General features: G+C 40.0%; 1 protein-coding gene across 1 annotated transcript in view; it reads right to left on the bottom strand.

Annotated features, from left to right (window-relative positions):
• Positions 1 to 4,502: 4,502 nt before the first annotated feature.
• Positions 4,503 to 18,068, bottom strand: part of CAT (catalase) — a 39,634-nt gene continuing 26,068 nt past the window's right edge. Inside the window, exons 9-13 of the mRNA XM_061203227.1 lie at positions 15,819 to 15,957; positions 12,585 to 12,715; positions 7,012 to 7,119; positions 5,428 to 5,511; positions 4,503 to 5,112 (exon numbers count right to left, since the gene is read on the bottom strand). Of these exons, the coding sequence (XP_061059210.1) occupies positions 5,047 to 5,112; positions 5,428 to 5,511; positions 7,012 to 7,119; positions 12,585 to 12,715; positions 15,819 to 15,957 (528 nt within the window). The 3' untranslated portion in view covers positions 4,503 to 5,046. The remainder of the gene's footprint in view (positions 5,113 to 5,427; positions 5,512 to 7,011; positions 7,120 to 12,584; positions 12,716 to 15,818; positions 15,958 to 18,068) is intronic.

Raw genomic sequence — 18,068 nt, 5'->3', positions numbered from 1 at the left:
GCAGAGGGAGTGGGAGAGTTTACTGAGGAAGGAAAGACAGATTTCCAGGCAGTGCTGAGGGCCCACTTGAGGTCGTGGTCAAATTTTTAAAAGCCCACTTTGTAGGGCTGTGTGTTGCTCCTGCCACAGTCATTTCCAGTGTAAGAAATGAATAAGTGAGAGGCCTGGTTTACCAAGGCTGGGTTCTGGAGTAATTATGTAATCTAAACAGGGGAAGTAAGGACAAGAAGAGGGCGATGACCAAGGGAAGTTGCTAGTAGTGTTGAAGAACTGATAGGAGGGGAGGCCTATGGGAAATTAGGTTAATGTCCAGATATGTTCACTCACACACACACACACACACACACACAATTGGCTCTGTGGGTACAGTACACTGCCTCACACTTTGACTTGGGCTTAACCATGTGACTTGCTTTGGCCAATGAAATATTAGTGGACATGATATGAACAAAGGCTTGAAAACGCACTTGTGCAATTTGAATTGCAATCCCGATTTCCTGAGAAAGGAAAAACAGGTTTCCTTTTCTTGCATTCTTGCACTTTTGCCGTTATTATGAGCTAGCCATCACCATGGGTCCTGTGTATCTTAATGTCACTTAAAAGGAATATCATTAGATAGTAACTCCCAGGAAGTAAAACCCAAATGGAAAAGTTAACTTCATCAGTATTTATATTTGAAAATTACAAAATAGGTCTCCAGAGTAGAACTGGGGACACTTCCATGCAGATTTTTACATATGGAAACATGTTAGATACATGTAATTTAACTACCAGCTTATTTTTAGACTACAGAATAGAACAAAGCAGAAAATCAGCTCAAAAACACTGTGTTTATAACCAATATTTAAATAAATAACCTCCTTCCCATCATCAAAGTATATTAATTTTTATGACTTTATCTTATATATTTAATAAAGAGATGTAACTAAATTTACTATAGTAGTAAATTTACTATATTGAAAGTATTCACCATTGGGTACAAATGGATAAATTTATTTTCCATGTCTACAAATATAACAGTTTCCAGGCACATTCAAACACAGGAGGAATTTAAGCAGGAGAGTTTGGACAGGAGAGTAAAGGAGTTTGAGCTAAAAGATTGAGAATTTGTATCTACTAGTGTCTAATGGCTTCCTGACGCCCAAGATCTGATTCCTAAGAGTAAGCACAAACTGGTTTTGAAGATCTGAGATGAAGGGAATAAGAATTTTCAAGGAAAACAAGTTTTCAATTAGCATTCAGAACTCATCTTTAAAGTGTTCCCCTTGATTTTCAAGCATGATAGGCAAATACGGGTTAAAAAAAAATGAAAAAGCTTGAGGTTCTGAGCCCTATTTTAAAAATTCATAATCATAAAACTACAAAGAATTCAGTAAAATTGCAGGATACAAAATTAATGTTCAGAAATCTGTTGCATTTCTATGCACTAACAACAAACTGTCAGAAAGAGAAATTAAGAAAACTATCCCATTTACAGTTGTATCAAAAAGAATAAAATACCTAGGAATAAATCTAACTAAGGAGACAAAAAGCCTGTGCTTGGAAAACTATAAGACACTGATGAAAGAAACTGAAGATAACACAAACAGGTGGAAAGATATGCCATATTCATGGATTGGAAGAATTAATATTGTTAAAATGACCATACTACCCAAGGCAACCTATAGATTCAATGGAATCCCTATCAAAATACCAATGGCATTCTTCACAGAACTAGAACAAATAATTCTAAAATTTGTGTGGAAACACAAAAGACCCCAAATAGCCAAAACAATCTTGAGAAAGAACAAAGCTGGAAGCACCATGCTCCCTGATTTCAAACTACACTACGAAGCTACAGTAATCAAAACAGTATGTCACAAAAACAGACATATAGATCAATGGAACAGAATAGAAGCCCAGAAATGAACCCACACCTATCCAGGTAGTTAATATACAACAAAGGAGGTAAGAACATACAATGGGGAAAACACAGCCTCTTCAATAAGTGGTGTTGGGAAAATTGGACAGCTACATGCAAAAGAATCAAACTGGACTACTCTCTCACACCATGCATAAAAATAAATTCAAAATGGATTAAAGAGTTAAATGTAAGACCTGAAAGCATAAAACTTCTAGAAGAAAACAGGCAGTAAGCTCTTTGATATTGGTTTTGGTAATATTTTTTTGGATCTGTCTCCTCAGGCAAGGGAAACAAAAACAATAATAAATAAAATGAGACTACATCAAACTAAAAAGTTTTTGCACAGCTAAGGAAACTATCAACAAAACAAAGAGGCCCTACTCAATGGGAGAAGATATTTGCAAACGATCTATCTGATAAGCAGTTAATATCCAAAATATACAAAGAACTTACATAGCTCAACGTCAAAAAAACAAACAACTTGATTTAAAAATAAGCAGAGGATCTGAATAGACATTTTTCCAAAGAAGACATACAGATGGCAAACAGGCACATGAAAAAATGCTCAACATCACTAATTATCAGGGAAATTCAAATCCAAACCACAATGAGATACACTTGTCAGCATGGCTAATGTCAAAAAGACAACAAATAACAAGTGTTGTCAAGGATGTGGAGAAAAGGGAACCTTCGTGCAGTTGGTGGGAATGCAAATTGGTGCAGCCATTATGGAAAACAGTATGGAGATTCCTCAAAACTTTTTTAAAAGACTACCATATGATCCAGCAATTCTCCTCGTGTGTATTTATCTGAAGAAAACAAAAACACTAATTCAAAAAGATATATACACCCCTATGTTAACTGCAGCATTATTTACAATAGCCAAGATATGGAAACAACCTAAGTGCCCATCAATAGATGAATGGATAAAAAGATGTGATATATAATGGAATATTACTCAATCATAAAAAAGAATAACATCTTACCATCTGCAACAGCACAGATGGACCTAGAGGGTATTATGCTAAGTGAAATAAGTCAGACAGAGAAAGACAAATTCTGCACGATTTCATTTACATGTGGCATCTAAAAACCAAAACGAACAATCATAACAAAGTTGCCAGAGGAGAGGCTGGTAGGGGGAGGAAAGAAATAGGTGAGGGAGATTAAGAGGTACAAACTTCCAGTTGCAAAATAAATGAGTCATAGGTATGAAATGTACAGTGTGGGGAATATAGTCAATAACTATGTAATATTGTTGTATGGTATCATACATATCATAACCAGACTTATAGTGGTGATCATTTTTAAATGTACACAAATACTGAATCACTATGTTGTGTAACAGGAACTAACATCGTGTTGTAGGTCATTTATACTTCATCAGCAAACTCAGAAAAAGAGATCAGGGACTTCCCTGGTGGCACAGTGGTTAAGAATCCACCTGCCAATGCAGGGGATCCGGAAGGATCCCACATGCTGCAGATCACCTAAGCCCGTGCGCCACAGCTACTGAGCCTGCGCTCTAGAGCCCGCGAGCCACAACTAGTGAAGCCCGCGCGCCTAGAGCCCATGCTCCGCGACAAGAGAAGCCACCGCAATGAGAAGCCCACACACAGCAACGAAGAGTAGTCCCCACTCGCCGCAACTAGAGAAAGCCCGCATGCAGCAACGAAGACTCAACGCAGCCAAAATAAATTAATTAATTAATTTTAAAAAAAAAAAGAAAAAGAGATCAGATTTGTGGTTACTATCAGGTGGGGGTAGGGGAGAGGGGAACTGGAGAAAGGCAGTCAAAAGGTACAAACTTCTAGTTATACGATAAATAAGTACTAGAGATGTCATGTACAATAAATATCATTAATGCTACTGTGTGTTATATATGAAAATTGTTAAGAGAGTAAATCCTAAGAGTAAATCCTAAGATTTTTTTTTCTAGTTCTTTAATGTCGTACAGTATCTATATGAGATGATGAATGTTAACTAAACTTACTTCTTTTTTTTTTGGCCGCAACACGCAGCTTGCGGAATCTTAGCTCCCCAACCAGGGATCGAACCTGGGCCCCTGGCAGTGAGAGGACTGGGTCCTAACCACTGGACCACCAGGGCATTCCCATTAACTAAACTTATTGTGATTATCATTTCATGATGTATGTGAGTCAAATTTATACAGTGCTGTATGTCAGTTATATATCAATAAAACTGGGAAGAAAAAACGGAAAAAAATTTTTTTAAATTAAAACTCATAATTAGATAAAGAAGTGAGCTAATGAACAAGAGATCTAAGCAATTTTCAAAGCTGGGAAATTTGCTTTTTTCCCAATAGAATAAAGTTCTGGTCCCGTGTATCTCAGAGGCTATGTCTAAAGGCTATTGGTTTAAACAAATAACATACTACCCTTGTGAGGTTGATATTTTCAATTATAAGGGTAAGTATCTGATAACAGATGATACTCAGATTCAGAGTCTTGAGACATTCCAAGTTATATATGGAGCCTAAAGAAACCAAATACCAGTCTTCTATTTTTATTTACAGATTATTTTATTGTAAAAAGATAAGCAATTACAGATCAGCCTGTTGCAAAATCAATACTATATTAGCATAAATGTAATTCCAAGTTTTAAAAAATCTGATCAATCCCAAGCAGGAATAAACATTAAGCCATGATGGTACTGAAGTTATTTTCAAAAGACACAAAATTGTGCTTCCTATAAGGAACTTAGAAAAATTTAAATTTCTGAGTGGATTATCTTTATCTTTTCTTCTTATATAATTACAGCCATATTTTTATATAACAGGCCATGAGATGATATGTAAACATATTAATTTCACCAAGATTTTTTCTTATCAAATAAAATCATATTTCTGCTAGAAACTTTCATTCTAGTCATTTTAAGTAAATAATCAGCTGTCAAAAGCAAATACACGTTTCTTTTAAATGATTGTTAAGCTCTAACGGTCATTTACCCCTAGGAAAATAGCATTAAAAGCCATTACTACGTTATTTGCTATAGAAACCTGGATTATCATTTTACAGACATTAACTTGCATTTGCACGTCTAGCGCAGGAGAATCTTCCATCCAGCGATGAGTGGGCACGTGTGTCAACATTATGCTTTGCTTCATAGGCGACGGACGACCCTCACAGATTAGCTTTCTCCCTTGCAGCCAAGTGAGACCCGGGATGTACATAGGTGTGAATCGCGCTCTGTTTCAAAAGACCAAGACCAGCAGGTTACTTAACTCACTTGGGCAGCAACTCAGTATTTATCTTAGCTTTAATCTGTGCTCAAATGAAAATAAGCATTCAGAATTTGTTCACCTTAGACTGTCTTATACTGCTCAGGGCTAAAACAAGGAGCATGTGCTTTCCAGGTGAGTTCTTTATATCTCAAATGAGATTCTGAACAGCTGCTTAAGAAATGGAATCGCTGTCCCTGACGAGAATCGTCATAAAAAGAAACCCAGCTACGCCTATCCACGACACACCCCCTCTGCCACAGCCAGGCTGCTCTGGGCTCACCTTAGGTTTCTCAGCGTTGTATTTGTCCAGAAGAGCCTGGATGCGGGCCCCATAGTCAGGATGGACATCGCTGAAGTTCTTAACCTGTAACCAAGTGAAAATAATGTAAACATTAGCCTAGCCCTCACTACGCCAGTCCCCAGAGTCCGCCTCACAGGGTCGACTCCAGAGGGGAGGACGGACGCTTCCACAGGAGGCAGAACCGCACAGCATTTACCAACACGGAGGAAGGCTTGCGTCCTGGACATATACTGCCTGAGCAACCTTGCCTAAGTCACTCATCTGAGCTTCAGCACCCACTCCTCATGAAATCAGTGAGATAATTAAATCTACCTCATACGGTTCATATCCACTCCCCAGAAAAATAAGTGGGATGATTAAATCTACCTCGTAGAGTACCGTGAGAAAAACGCGTTATGAGGTGAGCTACATTTACAGCAGGTAAAGAGCTGACCTCGGAGGAACGCAACAAGTTATAGCGATTTGCATGAAGAAACAGGTCCAGACACTGCCTGAATTTAAAGTGAGATGTACAAACACTGGCCCCTGCTGGGCAACTAAGCATACTTCAAGCAGGAATTCCTGACCCTGGGCTGATCCTGAGGTGGGGCATCAAGAACCCACAGGGGACCTTGCAGCTTCAGCATATGTGAGAGGAGAAGGCCAAGGGTTCAAGCCCCGTTCTCTACTTACAAACGGTCTTATTCGTTCTTATCAGTGAGATGAGAAAAAACCCGCCCCACCGATCTCACAGAGTGACTGTCAGGCTCTCTGCTCCAGACAGCAAGAAGTACTAGCGCCCAGGGACTTAAAGGGTTATCTTTGATACACGCCCTGGTGAAACACAGTTATAGAACCTTGCCTGCAGGTAGAGCACCCAGCCTGCTGGTACGTATCTCTGGGCCTTAGAACACATCCCAGACAGCTGCCCCTATGAACAGAGAAGCAGCAACCACGAGACAAAGAAATAGCCGGGGTTCCTAAATTTACAAGAGGCTAACCCCTGTGGCAGGTCGGGAGACCACAGCGGAGCACACAGCACAACGAGCTACCATCAGAAATACCCTGGCGCCTCAGCTCGAAAGTTCAGCCTGAGTCTTTGGAAGCAGCTCAGTTCTGACGCCAGAAAACGTGCACGTTTCTAGTTGCTTCTGAAGGAGGGTCAGGCATCATAACATCAAGTAGTCAGGCAGACTTCAAACCACAAAAATGTAATCTGTATTTCTTATCATCTAAAGTCTAAGCAAAATTGTGGCAGGACCCACATTTTGACATTGGACATTACTCTCTTACACAGAATTTGGCTGCAGTCAGAGTGAACAGCATAGGAGACCATTCACCCTAAACTCAACTAAATTATTATACACTGGACAAAGAGTAAAGGATCAATGGATATGGCATATATACTGGAAGTAAAACACAGAGAGAAAAGAATCAGAGGTTGATTGGGGATTCATACTAGTTTTTTTAAGCTTAGCTCAAGTAAAATAGAAATGACACTTCCATGGAAGGGTTTTCTCACACAGCTGCACTCTCTTCTCCTGCCAGCAGGTGTCATCCTTCGGCTTACAAAGTATCACTCACCGCTTTCTTCTGGATAAAAAGTTGTGCATCTTTCAGATGGCCGGCAATGTTCTCACACAGGCGTTTCCTCTGCTCTTCATTCAGTACGTTCAAATAGAAAGCCCGCACCTGGTCATTGAAAATAGAGTGCAGGGAATCAAATAACCACTTTATCACCAACAAAACTCACCCAAACACCACTTTTGAAATGAAGATGCAAGATTTCTCACTGGTAATAAGAATGAAAAAAGGTTTTAGAATTTAAGAATAATTTAAAATTATAGTTGCAACTGTCACGTGTTGAGTTCCTCACTTTTTATTTTATTTTAAGCAAAACAGGAAGATAATAAATAGCTCATAACTTCTTTTTAATAATGTCCTTTGTAGTCGCTGCTTATAAATCTCTTATAAATAGAAGGCAGTGTTGCCTACAATTAAAAATGCCACCACACCTTAATACTGACAAGTGCAGAATGTGCAAACTGTCGTTAAATGTAAGCTTAACACAATACAACCTTTGTTCAATTCACCCAGAACCAAAGAGGAGGAAAACACCCTAATTTATTAATTAGGTCTTTAGTTATTCAGAAGCCAAGATTTCTTGGAGAAGACAGATGTTAATAGTGATATTTTGCTTAGATTATTGGGTTTAACCTCTAAAATGACTATCTAGAAGTTAAAATAAAAAGTAAGAGCTTAGTATTAAGTATATGAGTCCTAACAGCCTCTGCTCATTTCTGAAATTAACCATTTCTAAGTTATGGATATGATTCTATTCTATATTTCTTTCATTCATTCACTGAGCAAATACTTATTTCTCATGTACCTATAACGCAACAGGCACTACTCTATGTACTGTCCTACTAATGTTTATAAAGTCTAAAAATATCTAATTATCCAAAGTAGCAAATTCATAAAATATCAAATATTCATAATTTTTCTGTTATCAAATATCAGAAAATAATTTTTTTTTAATTTTATTTATTTATTTATTTATTTATGGCTGTGTTGGGTCTTCGTTTCTGTGCGAGGGCTTTCTCTAGTTGCGGCAGGTGGGGGCCACTCTTCATCGCGGTGCGCGGGCCTCTCACTGTCGCGGCCTCTCTTGTTGCGGAGCACAGGCTCCAGACGCGCAGGCTCAGTAATTGTGGCTCACGGGCCTAGTTGCTCCGTGGCATGTGGGATCTTCCCAGACCAGGGCTCGAACCCGTGTCCCCTGCATTGGCAGGCGGATTCTCAACCACTGCGCCACCAGGGAAGCCCTATAATAATATTTTTTAAAATTTGAGCAAAGTTTAAATATGAGGGACTTCCCTGGTGGTGCAGTGGTTAAGAATCCGCCTGCCAATGCAGGGGACACGGGTTCGAGCCCTGGTCCGGGAAGATACCACATGCCGCAGAGCAACTAAGCCTGTGCGCCTCAACTCCTGAGCCTGCACTCTAGAGCCCGCAAGCCACAACTACTGAAGCCCGTGCGCCTAGAGCCTGTGCTCCGCAACAAGAGAAGCCACCACAATGAGAAGGCTGTGCACCGCAGCGAAGAGTGGCCCCCGCTCGCCACAACTAGAGAAATGAGACGGGGTCTTCTCATTGTGGTGGCTTCTCTCATTGCAGAGCACAGGCTCTAGTCGCTTTACCCACTCCAACACTTTTACCACAGACCTTTAAGAGCAGGACCAAGTTCCTCTAAAAGGAAAAGTGACATTTTTACTAGTCTATACAAAGTTAGAGAATGATTTTTTTCTTTTTAAGTGTAACATGCCTACAGTAAAGGGTACTAAACATAAGTGTGAAGTTCAAGGATTTTTCAGTGGACACAAATGTGTCACAACCACCCAGATCAAGACAGAACATCACTCACACCTCAGAAATCCCCCTACCATACCCCCCCGCCCAGTCATTATCCCCTTTCTCCAACTGCCTCCCCAAGGGCAAATTTTTTTGACTTCTAATATTATAAACGTTTTTTACTTCTCTTTCAAATGGACACAAATGGAATCATACAGTCTATATTCTTGTTCTTTTGCTCAATGTCATGTTTGTAAGGTTCATCTATGGTAATGTTTGTTGGAATACTTCTTTAATTTTCATTGTTGTACACTGTGGGAATATACTACGGTTTATTTATCCAAGCTTTTGTTGATGAACATTGGGCAATATGAATAAACAGTGTTGTACATGTCTTCTGCTGCTCATATGTACACATTTCTATTAAGAATCTATGTAAGAGTGCACTTACTAGGTCAAAAGACATGTACATGTTTACCTTTAGTGGATATTGACAAACAGTTCTCCAAAACACCTGAACCAATCTACACTCAGGTAAGAGTTAGAGTTGTTTCTCATTCTCACAATACTTGGTACAGTCTTTTTCAGTCTAGTCATTCTGGTGTGTATGTAGTGGTATCTCTTTTTAGTTTTATTTTTGCATATCCCCGATGACTAGTGAGATAAACTACCTTTCTGTGTGTTTTTCAGTCATTTGGATATTTTCTTTTGTGAAGTGCCTGTTCAAGTCTTTTGCCCATTTTTCTATTCATTTGTCTGTCATTTTCTTATTGCTCTGTAGGAGTTCTTTACATGTACTGTATATGAGTTGTTTGTTAGTTAGAGGAACTGCAAATATATTTTCCCACTCTGTGGTTTGCCTTCTCAATCTCTAATTGGTTTCTCACAACGAAGAGAAGTTCTTTTGTTCTCTCTTCATGAATGAGTCTTGATAACATCTACTGCTCTATTCGCCAATTCAGTAATCCTCTCTTCGGCCATGTTTAATCTCCTTTTAAACTCATTTACTAAATGCTTAATTTTAGTTGTTGCATTTTCCAGTTCAGTATGTCCATTCAATTCTTTTTCTTTTTAATTTAATTTAATTTTATTTTATTGGTCACACTGCATGGCATGCAGGATCTTAGTTCCCCAATCAGGGATGGAACCTATGCCCCCTGAGTGGAAGCACGGAGTCTTAACCACTGGACTGCCAGGGAAGTCCTCTCCATTCTTTTTTTTACAGATTCAAGTTCTCTTATTAAATTTTCCATGTTGTCAACTGTTTTCTGTTTTCCTGAACATATAATTTGCAGTTGTTTTAAAACCTATATCTGACAATTCCACTATCTGGATCTTCAGTAGGTTTGTTTCTATTGCCAGTTTTTTTTTTTATCCCCCTCTTGCTTTTCAGATATAAGGTCTTACGTGTTGGGTATGTCTGATAATTTATTACTGAATGCTGGGCATTTGCATTATGAAAAAATACAGACATAATTTGAGGCTCTATTTTCCTCCAAAGCCTTATGTTTGCTTTTGGAAGATAGTCAGGATAGAGGGAGATCACCTTAATCCAGTCTGAGATTGAAATGGTATAAAACTGAGTCTCATTTTTTGTAAAGTCAAGTTGATGTCAGGTTTGCCCTTATTTCTAGGATGGCCCTTCAGGGATCCAACTGAGTGCCTGGGATGTTAACTAGAGGCCCTCTTCCTTAGCAGGCCCTGAACTCCAATTTTTATTCCCTCCAGACCCATGAAAACACTGTAAACTCTGCTCAGCATCTTGGCCAATACTTACAAAGTAATAAATGCCTCATGAGAAAAGAAGAACAAATATCAAGCTCATATCTCTGCACTTCTTTTCTGTTCAAAATCTTGGCCCCTCAAATTCTTGCTGCTTTTATAGCTCTCCACAGCCTTTTTGTATTTTATCTAGCTTTGCAATGTTCTCCATGAGAGGATAGGTCTGATACAAGCTTATCTGTCATAAGCCAGAAGCATAAGTCCAAGTGAATCATTTTTAAGAGTATAAACCTGGATCTTCTTATTTATATTCCATGTGACTCTTACAGTTACAGGATTATGCTATGAAGCTATATAAGCAGTATCATGACTGCTTAAAAACTTGAGTTCTATATAGTGATAAGAAAATCTCTCAAAATAAGAATGATCATATAGTAAATTTTAATGTGTGAGCAACAGCCTCATTATCTAAATTAATTTTTACAGAGGTTGTATTAGCTAGTCTAACATTGGAATAGACTTCAGGTAGGTAAAATTTTATGAGAAGCAGGAATTGTATTGTAACATATTGATACTTGGTAACCTACATCACCAAGAATAAGGCAGTTACTATAAAAGGTTTTCAGGAGACATTTAATTTCATCTAAAATATGGTTTATAAGGTACAATAAAGTAATTTCTTTTTTATATACATGTATACACATAAAGTGCCTTTCAAATAACGGTATCTTCGCAGTGAATTAATTTATGTGTTTAAGTATATTTTACTGGGAACACACATTTACAAATTGAAAAGCTAGAATAGGTCCCATTCTAATTTAAATACTGTTTAACACCAACTACCCAAGCAGAGATCTAAGACAACTATATTTTTTAACTTTATCCTTTTCTTACGTGTGGTATAAGTTGCACTGGGCACATTAATGAGGTGGCTGCTCTTCACAGTCAAAGGGCCTCTTCCATGGCATCTACGAAAAGACCAGCCCCCAGGCAGCCACAGGTGATTAGAAAGAGGGTGGGCACTTGACCCCGGGCAGTTAACTAGAGGCTGGCCAAAGGCCAATGATGCAACCCACAGTGAAAACATTAGTCCATTCAATCCAATTTCCTCTCTCCAGAATCTGACTGTAGAAGTATTGAGAGGAGTAAAAAAGGGCCAAAAAAAAAAAAAGTAATACATGGAGAAAGAAGCCATAAAGAAGAAGAGTTAGGCCATGGTCATAGCAAAACCACAGCAATGTTAAAACACAAGCTATGGGCTTCCCTGGTGGCGCAGTAGTTGAGAATCTGCCTGCCAATGCAGGAGACACGGGTTCGAGCCCTGGTCTGGGAAGATCCCACATGCCGCGGAGCAACTGAGCCCGTGAGCCACAGCTGCTGAGCCTGCGCGACTGGAGCCTGTGCTCCGCAACAAGAGAGGCCGCGACAGTGAGAGGCCCGCGCACCGTGATGAAGAGTGGCCCCTGCTTGCCACGACTAGAGGAAGCCCTCGCACAGAAACGAAGACCCAACACAGCCAAAAATTAATTAATTAATTAATTAAAAAACACACACACACAAGCTATGAGGCAAAGAGGAGAAAAATAGGGAAGGACATGGTAAGAATGAGTAATTGGTATTGGAGAACAGCAGCAGACAGATGGAGAGTAGCCGAGTCACATGAATGGGGTGCCCTACAGTGGGAACACCCACACCTTTGCTACTGGGACTCCCAGTGCTATTTTGAATCCAGTTCTAGTCCCTTAAATCTGGACTGTCCTTCTCAGATTCTTAGATTCAGCTGTACTTAAGCTTTACTTGCCCATTTCTTGGATTTCCACGAGATCACTGCTTCCCCAATGGCTCCCACTTACATCCCGTCAATAAAATTTGGAGGAACTGAAATGAGTCTCCATACCTTGTACTAAAAGGGCAAAGTAACACAACTGTTCAACTCCATTTAATACAGGCACTGATTTATGAATAGAGATGTGGTCCCTGAATTCAATTTAAGACATATGAGACACTTTAAAAGGGGGAATATATGCAGACATTGACAAGGAGAATAAGCAAGCAACTCGCACAGCAGACAAAGGAGCCATTACCTGAGTGACATTATCATCGTTGGCACTGTTGAAGCGCTGCACATCCCCAGAACAGTGGGTCCTATGTTCCAGGGCAGAAGGCTGCTGCTCCGGAGCACCAAAGCTGTTGGGGTAATAATTTGGAGCTCCACCTTTAACAGAAAACCACACAGACTCACTTGGGGAGATGAAAAATGAAGGAAGTCTACAAACAGTCAACAAAATAAGAAATCAATTCAAGTGACAATTATATTTATACATACGTGTATACACACACATATACATGCCATGCACATATGATTTTTAACACCCCATATTTAGCTACAGGCAGTACTTGGATTCTTAGAGAATATGCCATCCGCCAAACGCTTGCGTGGCTGTCTCACTCTGCGTCTTAATGAAGAGATCTCAAATTCCCTTTGAACACTTCAGACGGCCGCATCTCTATAATCTCCTGATGCCTTCCGGTACGAATATATTTATATGAGCTTGGTTTGGCCCCCACAGAAGATGAGACTCAAAGACATATTTCAGATTGGAGGGTTTCACTGGGGCTTGGGCTCAGTTCAAAAACTGAATCACAGAATTCTTGGGAGCAACTCCAAGTTCTAGCTCTGCTCCAGCTCTGCTCCTTCAATCGCCAGACAAATGAACCAAGCCCTGAGATGCTCACTGAGTGCTGCAGGGTGACGTGGTGGTCAGTGGTGGATCCGGGATCTGGGATTTTTGCCTTCTCCATTCCAGCACATACTACATTCCTATCATAGGATTCTACTTCACTATTTATTTCTTAATGGTGTTTTAAGATTCTCAGGATATCTATCTTTCCTATTGACCAAGACTTTATTCAGTTCTAGTTTCACTTTCACTTCTCTCTACAGATAAATTTTTAACATATTTTTCTAAAATTTGATATTTCTAGTATGTCAGCACTCATTCATCTGGACTTAGGAAAAATAATGACAAATGCGATCAAAACATTTATTAAGATTTCTGGAATAAGTTATGAGGCTTTTTTTTTCCTTTTGGCATGTTCATTTTCCCAACTATACTCTGCTTTGGCTGATGTTAGCAGAAGCTTGCATTATCTGAGTACGTGCTGCCTAAACAGAAAGGATGGCCTGGAAGCATAGTAAGTGGTTTGAACAAACCTGTCGGGATTAGAATTTTACCCAGCTCACTGCCAGAATAGATTATTCTGGGTGGATAAGCAGGAGATGCCTGTACATCACATTGACGAAGGAGCCAAATGCATGTAGGAAGAGAGGGGGCGCCCTACTACCATGGACCCCAGTTATCAACCTAAGAAATTCATTCCAGCTCAGCCACGTCCATGTGAAAAGCAAAGTGCTCCAATAACGAGCCATCACAGTGGTTTTCTGCACTAAGGATTAGCTCTTTGAAATGTGCCAATTGAGTAATTTTAAAATTTGATTTCCAAATTATCTCTACCTTTACTCAAAGTCGCAGCTGTCTTCAAGTCATTGACTACTGGGAACAATTAAGCTCTTTCATCAAACTGCAAGGGCACAGCCCAAATGTTCTACTTTTAAAATTAGGCAAAAGGTGTGTCAAAGTAGTTTTTTTCATACGTATGCCACTATAATAGTAAACAAGAATGGTAAACACAAAGCATTTACTTATTAATGACGTTCCAAAATACACATGAACTGCTCTGATACAGCCAGTCTCAATAATGAAAGGACCGAGGGAGATTAATGAAAAAAATCACTTTAGAATAAAAACGCAGAAGACAGACACAGAAGTATCAGTTACTTTGGGCAATAACATGCTCCATACCTTTGTAAACCTCAAAGAGCAGAAATATGGCAACCACCCAATACAATCATTCAGTGAGCGTGTAAACTTGTTAAATACTTGGAAAAGGCTTAATGATAATGGTAACAAAATGCAAGGCACAAAATTATATGTACAAACTAATCTTAAATGTATAACAAGTATTCACAGAAAAGACTGGAAAGAAATACAGCAAAATGCAACAGTTCTGGCCTTTGGATATTGTGACTATATATGGGTTTTTCTTCTTTCGTCTCTTCTTTCCCTTATATTTTCCCAATTTCCTTTAAGGTACATGTATTATTTTTAGCATAGAAAAATAAACTTTGTTAGAATATAGACATCTATGGCTATAAATATAAATCATCAGTAAAATTTCTGAAGGGATCATGTGTCCTAAACAGGAAAATAAAAAAAGAAAACTAAGATCTATATTAAATTGTTGAATATTAAAAGGAAAAAAACATTAATCACACATTCTCTAATTAGAATAAGTAATCAGAAGAGGCTGTTGGAACATGGCAGCAAAAAGAGTAGCTCAAAGAAAAAAAAAAAAAATCATAAATTTGGTAAATGAGCTCCAAAAACCAAAATGCAGTGGAGTCTCATCTCACCAGCTTACCTGAATCAACAAAAGATGGAGGAGAATCCCTTGATTTACCCCGTCTCCCCATTCTAACCTCCCTTGCCCACCACGTTCCTCCACGGCCCAAGCAAAAGGCGAGGAGAAACAAAAGGCATGAACTCTTGGCTTTTGCATTTCCAAGAGGCTAAGTCCTGGTGACTTAAGAGTGATTTGAGGAATCGTCCACTTTGTGAAGAGTCTTTAAAACCTGCTCCCGAGAGAGTGGCATGGACATATATACACTACCAAAAGTAAAATAGATAGCTAGTGGGAAGCAGCCGCATAGCACAGGGAGATCAGCTCGGTGCTTTGTGACCACCTAGAGGGGTGGGATAGGGAGGGTGGGAGGGAGGGAGACGCAAGAGGGAAGAGATATGGGAACATATGTATATGTATAGCTGATTCACTTTGTTATAAAGCAGAAACTAACACACCATTGTAAAGCAATTATACTCCAATAAAGATGTTAAAAAAAAAAAAAGAAAAAAAAAAAAAAACAAACCTGCTCCCTAAATTGGATGATAAGGGTATCATCCAGCCAGTGTGGAAAAACCTTTCTCCCTGCCTTTCACAGTCAGATGGACAGCAAGTAAAATCTGAGGTGGGAACTCTCAATAAAATATATAAAATAGATGAAAGTATGGAGAGTCCTCAGGCAGTTTAAACCTTCATTGCTGGGCAACAAATAGGTGGTTGGCAGGAGCGGCTGCGGGGCCTCCACAGACCAGCAGGTGCCCGGGGCAGCCTGACGACCCCTGGGCTGGCAGGGCCTCCCGCGCCCTGCCCAGCAGTGCCCTCCGCACCCGCGGGGTGAGCCACGGCCCCAGGCCTACCCTGATTGTCCAGCACGCACATGGGGCCGTCACGTTGGTAGCTGGCCACTCGAGCTCGGAAGGGACAGTTCACAGGTATCTGAAGATAGTTGGGTCCCAGGCGGTGGCGGTGAGTGTCAGGATAGGCAAAAAGGCGGCCCTGCAGTTATAAATGAAACAGACGTTGACGGTGTGCAGTAACATACGAGAGAGGAGTGCCCCGTGAACTTCACTGTAAAGTTTCAAGCACAAAGCATCACAAAGCCCTGCCTGTCCCCCCAGTAAAGAGCAAAGTCTCTTCTCTCTCATGAAATGAGTTCTCCCTAACTGAATGGTCCTTAGTCTTCCACCCCTCGGGGCCAAACAGCCACAAATCTTCACATCTGTTCTAGGTCATAACTCCTTTTTTCCTCAAGTAACAAGTTAGTGCCCAGGCTTGAATTATTCCCTATTCCCAAGGACACATTACATTGTGAAATAAATTTGCTAGAACCCAACTAACTGGAATCATGAACTAATTCCACTCCTCCCCACTCTCTCACTCTAGGGGTGGGGTTAACCATTTGCTCTTAACAAAAAGAAGATTTCCACAAAACCAATTGTACGGGAAATTTTTCCAAAAAAAGCACCTCCCATGTTGCATTCTGGTTTATGTCAGATACACTTTGAGCTCTGAGACTACCTAGATATAAACAAAATACTACACAAAGAAAGCCACAGTGCGAAACGATGCCACAAGGTCCTGAATCAAAGATTAAATTACATATTTACCAAGGCAGGAGGTTTTGCCTCACACATATTTACCAAGGCAGGAGGTTTTGCCTCACACATATTTACCAAGGCAGGAGGTTTTGTAATTTCTTTTAGTTAGTGTTGAAACAAAAAGCTTTATGATTAACTCCACGTCAATCTTAGTATCCAATTATTTAAATATTCCCATTATTCAAAGCCCTACTACATAAGCAGAGAGAGTAGTAGTAGTTTTCTTTCATTGCCTTCATTATTGCCCTTGAATCTGAACAAGTATTCTTATGTCCCTAATTCTATGGGTCAAAATACAAACCAAGTTGAACAGGACAACCGATGTGATTATCTTGTACCAAATCACTGAGGCCAACGTGCTCAATCCAGTCTCGCCATTCTCTCAATAATTTGCTCTGGGCTGAGCGACCCTGCCTCCCATAATCATTTCAGATAGCCCCTAAGGCAATATTCAGATGACTGGTCATGCAGCCGTGCCCAAGACCACCTACACTTTGGAAGCTGGTTGCCTCCTTTTACCCAAAACAGACTAAGGTGTGCTCTAACTTCACCAACAGGACAGAAGATACAGTTGAGCCAAGAGCAGCTCCTGGATATAGCCTCATCATGTAATTTTGGTCTTGTGTTACCTTAGGTTTATAAGGCATCACTACCCCACCTGCAGGTGGAGACCTTCAAAGTTAAGTCTGCGAAATGGGCACAGCAAGGCCATACCCTGACCCCAACTTGAATGGAGGCCTTACCCAAGGCCCTGTGCCCAAGCTCCTTGCTGGGCCTGGGTGAGAAAGCAGAGCAAAGCTCTCCCACTCAATCAGTCAGGCCAACTTCTCCTCTCCCAGTGAACTGCACAGTGTGGGAGTGAAGAAAGGCTGCACCTGCATCACAGGGTACTCAGGGGACAGTCTCTGTGACTTGCGTTATATTACTGCCTGCTTTTCACCATGGTCTGGCTTACACTTTGGATCCCAAAGTTTTAAAAGTTAATAATCTGACCTTGTTGAAAGGCAACTGAGAACACTGGTCGTTACTGTACAACTAGTCTCATCAGGGTAATTTTCCAAGCCCTCCGAACCGGCTCTCCACTTCCAATCCCTCCTCCAACGAAATCCTACATGTTCCTGCCGAAAGACTCCTCCTAAGGTCCCATGCAGATTCTATTACATACCTACTCAAAAAATCTTGGACAATTCCTCACTGGTCACCAAATGGCTAAATAAGTACAACAGTCCTTCCCTACTGTATGGTCTCCTATTTTAGTAGCCAGGACAGTCTATCAATAGATAGGTATTCAATTTATAGTAAACTAAAAACTAATATAAACTTACTTTCTATAAAAGGTTCAAATGTTCCCAATGTCAAAGCAAAAAGTTATTATTTAAAAAACAAAGGAAACTTAGCTTGCTTCCATGGAGAGTGACACCTGAACTGGAATCAGACACTTACATAAGAAACAGCTGTCAGTCACTGTGTTCTGATCTAGGGTATAAACTTTAAACTTTGTATCATGGT

The sequence above is a fragment of the Eubalaena glacialis genome, chromosome 10 (genome assembly GCF_028564815.1).
Source record: "Eubalaena glacialis isolate mEubGla1 chromosome 10, mEubGla1.1.hap2.+ XY, whole genome shotgun sequence".
Classification (NCBI taxonomy): Eukaryota; Metazoa; Chordata; class Mammalia; order Artiodactyla; family Balaenidae; genus Eubalaena; species Eubalaena glacialis.
The sequence above is the reverse complement of the archived record's forward strand: the minus strand, read 5'-3'. Positions and strand labels throughout refer to the sequence as shown.